The sequence below is a fragment of the Lagopus leucura genome, unplaced genomic scaffold (genome assembly GCF_019238085.1).
Source record: "Lagopus leucura isolate 7727_CA_CO unplaced genomic scaffold, USGS_WTPT01 Super-Scaffold_100001, whole genome shotgun sequence".
In the NCBI taxonomy this organism is placed as follows: domain Eukaryota; kingdom Metazoa; phylum Chordata; class Aves; order Galliformes; family Phasianidae; genus Lagopus; species Lagopus leucura.
In genome coordinates this window covers 86504474-86510473 of record NW_024962262.1, presented here as the reverse complement: position 1 = coordinate 86510473, position 6000 = coordinate 86504474, and the positions used below count along the sequence as shown (strand labels likewise).

The window sequence follows — 6000 nt, the reverse complement described above, 5'->3', positions numbered from 1 at the left end:
GTTGACAGCGCATAAATGAGAGCTATTTTCTATTTATCTACATACTATTCTATTCTCTGAGCCTTATCTATTATGAGTATCTTCAGTACCTTTTCTCCTCAAAAGCAATCCTTGTTTTTTCTTCCAATTTGTTTTCACAAGACATTGTCAAACATCTTGCGTGTAAGAGAAAAATAGTACACTCTACCCTCCAGCAGATTTGTAGGGAAGAGCAGGGGGACAGGAAGCCTTGGTTTTAAATATCCAGAGTTAGTACTTAAAAAAACAAGGGATGCAGTACTTTAAACTTAAACGTTTCACTGCGGTTTTCCTTGCGGCCTTCTGCTAATCTGGTAATCCTTTGATGAAGCTGAGTTCTGTGGCTTTCTGGAGACAGCAGAGCACAGCTGATCCTGAACACAGTTATTTTCTTTCAGCATAATATAGCCATCGCTGAGGTCACAGAGACTGCTGCAGCTGTACTCTGACTGCAGAGTTATCAAATGCATTATTTTATGTGGCATACAAGCCAAATTACATGCTGCCGCATCCTAGTGCCTTCAAAATTTAGCTGTGCTTCTGCTGCACTAGAGCAGCAGTAAGTAAGAGCTAGAGCTCTAGTAAGAGCTATGGTGTGACAAGCAAGATTTCCACTAGCTTCATAGAGGGGTTAAAATCAACAGTAAAACAAACGCATGGTTTCTGGTACTTGTGAATAATATCTCATTTGGATCTTGATGTGAAAGCAGAATACAGTAAATTTCAAGTGACAGAAACAAATTAGTTCAATTTCTCAGGTCTCTAACCTTATCATCTTTCATGAAACACCTTTGACAGCTGTTGTGGCAGCTTGTATCTTGGGGGAAAAATACAAGCTGGAGTGCACACAAGGTCTTTTCAGCTTTTCTGGGACTGGGGACCAGGGCCAGAAGCTTTGGGAGAAGTGGGGTTTTGGAGGCATCCTCCAACTACGGGATCCCTCCCCAGGTGTGTACCACAGACTGAGATCACTTCCCTGCCCTTTCTGAAGAAGGGCTGCAGAGGCTTTTCTGGAGACCCATGCTGCCTAAACTGTGGTTGGAATCTGCTTCCTAACATGACTGGGGAGAAGGCGCACAGCCTTAGTGCTTGAGGCAGAGTTGAGAAAAGACGTGGGGAACATTATGCTTCTGGGGGTGGAGGAGCATGTGCTGAGCTGAAACTTCATTTGGTGGCTCTAAAGCAAACCTCAGTAAGCCAGCCACCATCAACAGTGATATGGGGGCCCTGGCACAAACTGTGTAGATAAGTTTGGTACTCAGAAATATAGAGGAGTTGTGCCTGGACAGGCATGTGAGATAGAGATGAAGTCATGAGCAGGGATTATCTCATGTTTCTACCAACAGTAGAAGGACAACCAGTAGCTTTTTACCATAGACCCTACCGAAACAGAGTCCCAGAGCACCAGGCTCTGAAACCCTAATCACTGGAGGTACACTGACTACCATACCATTCCCTTGGGGCTATGGCTATGTGTGTCTTGAATGTAATGTGTGTCTTGAATGCAATGGCAGAGGGCACATAATATTGGCTCACTATGAACTACTGGGCTGTGAAAGTGTCTTGCCTACTACTGCGGCATTGCAAGGGCATAACACATGAAAGTCCTGGGGAAGAGCAGGGCTGGAGCAGAACTCAGCTAGTCAATATAGCATAATGCTAGGAATATTTAAGGCTGCCACCCTTTGTTCAAAATATCTTGGCTCTGTGCTGCAGGCCTATGAAGTTGTATTTTCCGTTTTACTGATAGCAGGGACCAGTATCTGTTTGTCGTTTACTTAAAACTTCATCAGTCACTTAGGGTTGCTTTTTTTTTTTTCTTCTTTTTTAAAATTTGTTTCTTTTATCTACTTCAAGAGTGTGTATTTCCTTCATATTTAATGTAATACCTATATGCTTCAAACTAAGCAGCTCTGCAAATGCCAGCACGGTCAGGGTCTCAATGAATATATGCTACCTCTTTCTTCAGAGCAAAACCAATCCTGGAAGATCCATCTCTTTAAAACTTGGGCAATTTGTGCTCCCAGTGCTACTTATATAAAAGAGTCATAATGTGAATGCAGAGTCTTGGTGCTTTTCCTTAATTACAACAAATGTGTTCTCAGTTATATAAATTTATACACGTTAAAAAAAGCAATGAGTATGTTTTGCTTATATGAACAAAAGCTCTTAAAGATATTGCCTACACCGCACGAGCTTCTGGAAGGCTTTCTTGAAATCTTCATTAAAGATTGTGTAGATTAGAGGGTTAATAAGGGAATTAATATATCCCAGCCATGCTAGGAAATTAGACATGTCTTCTGAAATGTGACATCTTTCACAGGTGTTCACAACTACTTCTTTTACAAAAAAAGGGAGCCAGCAGATCACAAAAGCTCCCAGGATCAGACCCAGAGTAGTTGCTGCCTTTCGTTCTCTTGTACTAGAGATTCTCTGTTTTTTCCAAGACTTCTCATGCTTAGATTCAGATCTGGGGCTTCGTATGCTGACGTTGATTTTATCACAGTCCACCAGTGGATCTGATGTCTTCTCCATTGTGCTGGGCATTGAAGTCAATTTGGTGCTTCTCTCACCTGCGTCCAAAAGGACTTGTCCATTTACCTCCTCCCTGACTATCCTGCTGACACTTCTTCTGTGAAAGGTCTTTGCTGCCTTGTATATCTTGTAATAAAGGATCAGAATCAAGGCCAGGGGGATATAGAAGGCGCCAAATGTAGAGTAAATGGTGGAAACAATGTGGTCATGTTTGATGATGCATTCATCATCCCTGCTGGTTGTCTGGTGCCGCCAAAACAAAGGCGGCATGGAGATAAAAATGGATATGATCCATACCACTGCAATCATGATACCAGCATGCTTTGGTGTCCTTTTCCGTGCGTATTCCACAGCATCTGTGATTGCTCTGTAACGATCCAAAGCAATGGCAGAGAGATGCAGGATGGAACACGTGCAACATGTAATGTCCACACTCAGCCAAATGTCACACACTACTTGCCCCATGATCCAAGTCTCCTTTACAATGTAGACAATGCTGAAGGGCATCACTAGGACTGCCACAAGGAAATCAGTCACTGCGAGAGAGCAGATCAAATAGTTGGCGGGGTGGTGGAGTTTTCTTGTCACAATTATTGCAGTCATCACCAGAGAATTGATGGCCGTTGTCATTAGCGCAAGCACAGACAGGGTAATGGAAATGAGAATCTTGGATGTCACCCACTTGAATAGTTCTTCTGATGTACTGTTTTGTTCTGTTGAGTTTATTAAATCCATGTTCCCTTTTAAAGGTGATCTTTACCAGTAGAAATTACCTGTTGAAAAAGTAAAAACATGCGTCTTCAGTTTGCAGAGAATCTTGAATTTGTCATCTTAAAAGATTATAGGCTCCAAGCTTACAGGAAACTCAAACTTATTGTTAGAAATGATTCTAGCTCCAGACAGTGATGTTCTTGGCTACTGCTGTGTGGGATGATGCTCTGCCTCTTCTTTGTCCTTGGTCATGCTGAAGTGAATGTCACATTTGAAAGACAGGGGAGAGAAGAATGCAGGGTCCTGAGATGGCACTGCCCTGCGGGGTGATGCAAACCACTGTAGGGGACAACCATGTCTGTCCTTAAAGCAAGACACTGACATCAGTGAAGCCCCCGGTTGCAGAGTCAGGCATCCTGCTAATTGCTTACTCCAGATAAATTGTAGTGGGTTCTTGAAACTGATTAAACATGGGCAATCTCATCCTAAGGTAAGTACTAATATTTCTTCTAGGCTAGTGCAGTCTATACTGCTAAGCAATGTAAATACCATTGAAAACCTTAATTCCCAGAAAGTTAGTGAAATAATTCTCTCTATATCAATTAACTTTTTCCTATCAGTATGTGACTTGTATAGAGAAGCATAGACTCTTTCACCTCGGACATTGTTTTCAAGAGGAAACAGAAAAGTGAAAAATTGTAGTACAAGTAGGAAATAGAACAATTATGTGTTGAAAATTTCTATTTTCTCGTGCAGCCCTAAAATTAAACAGCAACAGCTGAATATGTCTTCAAGTTTCAGATGAATGACTTACTGTCTAACTGAAATATATGTTGATTAGACTCCTAAGGATGTCATTACTTTTCCTCAGGTTTTGCTTTTCTGTGGCTGCTGCCATAGTAAACTGTCCAGAACTTGAATGCTGGCTGTTTCTGTAGTGGTTATCTCTATGGAAACAGTACAGCCCCTGCATGGCTCTGCAGAAAGTAAAAGGCAGGGAAATATTGATAAGATGAACTCCAGATTATGTTCTGGGAATGTGCTGTTTTACCCTATGTTCTCATCAAAAAAGGATTTCTGAGCACTCTGTAGTAGGAACTGAAGTAGGAGTTCCTAACTTTTTTGGACTAGAACTTGTAACTCACAGGAAGAAGGTCAGGTTGGGTTTCATACTCTCATGAGTTCTAGTGTACAGTTTCTTGTGCACAGAACTTCTACTGGACAAACCCCTTGGTGGCGTTTCCTCTGTCCAATTCTGGAGTATGGTGAGTGAGTTGTGCTTCTGTTGCACTGGGTGCTCAAGAAGAGGAAAAAACTAAATAGGTGACTTCCCCCCCCCCCCCCCCCCCCCAGGAAAAATGGGCCTCATTAGCATAACTGCAGCCTTTTTGTATTGTGCTGAAATGGCTTTAAAAAACTCATATATTGTAAATAACCTTTAGTTCTTTGGTTGAATTTTGTTTGATATTCTAACCAGGACAATGCTTAATGTGCTGCTGGGCTACTTACAAAGGTTTTTATCATTGCTTGACCCCAACCATTAACTGTATGGAAGGACAAGGACAGGAAATACATTTTATTTTGTGTTATGTCCAAACATTGAGCAGAATCTTGTCCTGTACATGAGCTGATTACAGCATGCGCGTGCTCTTTTTCTCTCTCCATGCCCCTCTTTTTGAACTTGCAATATACATCACATGTATAAAAATATATCTTTTGTCATGTCAGTGTCACCTTAAAACCTTCTGAATTCACAGTAATTGCTAGGTTGCAGATATTTTTGTCCATAGATAACTGCCTTCCAGTGAAGGAACAGGCAGATATAGTATTATCTAGTGAATGTTCAACCTCTGCTAAAAAAAAAACAAAACAACTTCATCTTCCTGCTTGTTTAAAAAAAAAAAAAAAGGCTGTTGTTGGGAAAAACTAAGTCTTCTGTTGATATCCAGCAGTTGATCATATTTCAGAACAGTTACTCATTACTGTTAATTACCATATAAATTTCTGGCTCTTTAAATATTAGTTTTAATTGCAAGCAAGCAAAAAGCAATTTAGAATGGAATTTATAATGAAAGCTGATTAATAGTTTTTGAAAGATTATTCATTCTGATAATACAGAGTAAGGAAAATAGTGTGTTCACAGAAATGGTGTGTAGGAATAAGTAGGTTTCCTTAGTAATGCAAAGATTTGGAGGCTCTTTGTAAGTACAGTGACAGCAGTGCTCTTACTTGCCATGTGGTTCTCTCTGTTAGATTGTTAGCGAGTGTGTTCTGATTTCATTCAGGCTGATAGCATGGACCCTCAACAGAATTGAAGACTGCCACCCAAGTATTCATTGCTGCTGTTTTATAGATATTTGTGCCGGGCTCTTCTGTTTACAGGATGTAACCTGCTTTGTAAAGGTAGCCATCTGGAAGTACACCCTTTTCCTATGTGGAGTGTTAGGACCTTCAGAACCCCAGAAGCTGGTGCCTGGAGCATTCACTGTGTGCATACCAAGGAGCATGGCTCTATGGGACTGGGCACATTCTGGATCTGAAATGTACTGGGGGTGGAGGAATAACTCATAAAATGGTTTTGCAGTTCAAGTCCCTGTTAACTGAAGTTATTTATCACAGAAGGTCACAACAGACCTATTTCTAGAAACGCATACCATAAATTACTGCAAAATTACAGATAAATCAATTGAGCTAATAACAACTGAAGATAATACAGAATTCTGCCTAACAAGCACC

General features: G+C 40.9%; 1 protein-coding gene across 1 annotated transcript; it reads right to left on the bottom strand.

Moving 5' to 3' along the window:
• Positions 1-2187: 2187 nt before the first annotated feature.
• HTR1F (5-hydroxytryptamine receptor 1F) lies at positions 2188-3288 on the bottom strand. The gene has a single exon (XM_042867955.1). The coding sequence runs from the start codon at positions 3286-3288 to the stop codon at positions 2188-2190; it is 1101 nt and encodes a 366-aa protein (XP_042723889.1).
• Positions 3289-6000: the final 2712 nt, after the last annotated feature.

Bases quoted from the DNA above. Each gene is read 5' to 3' on its own strand.
- HTR1F (XM_042867955.1), bottom strand. From the start codon at position 3,288: ATGGATTTAATAAACTCAACAGAACAAAACAGTACATCAGAAGAACTA.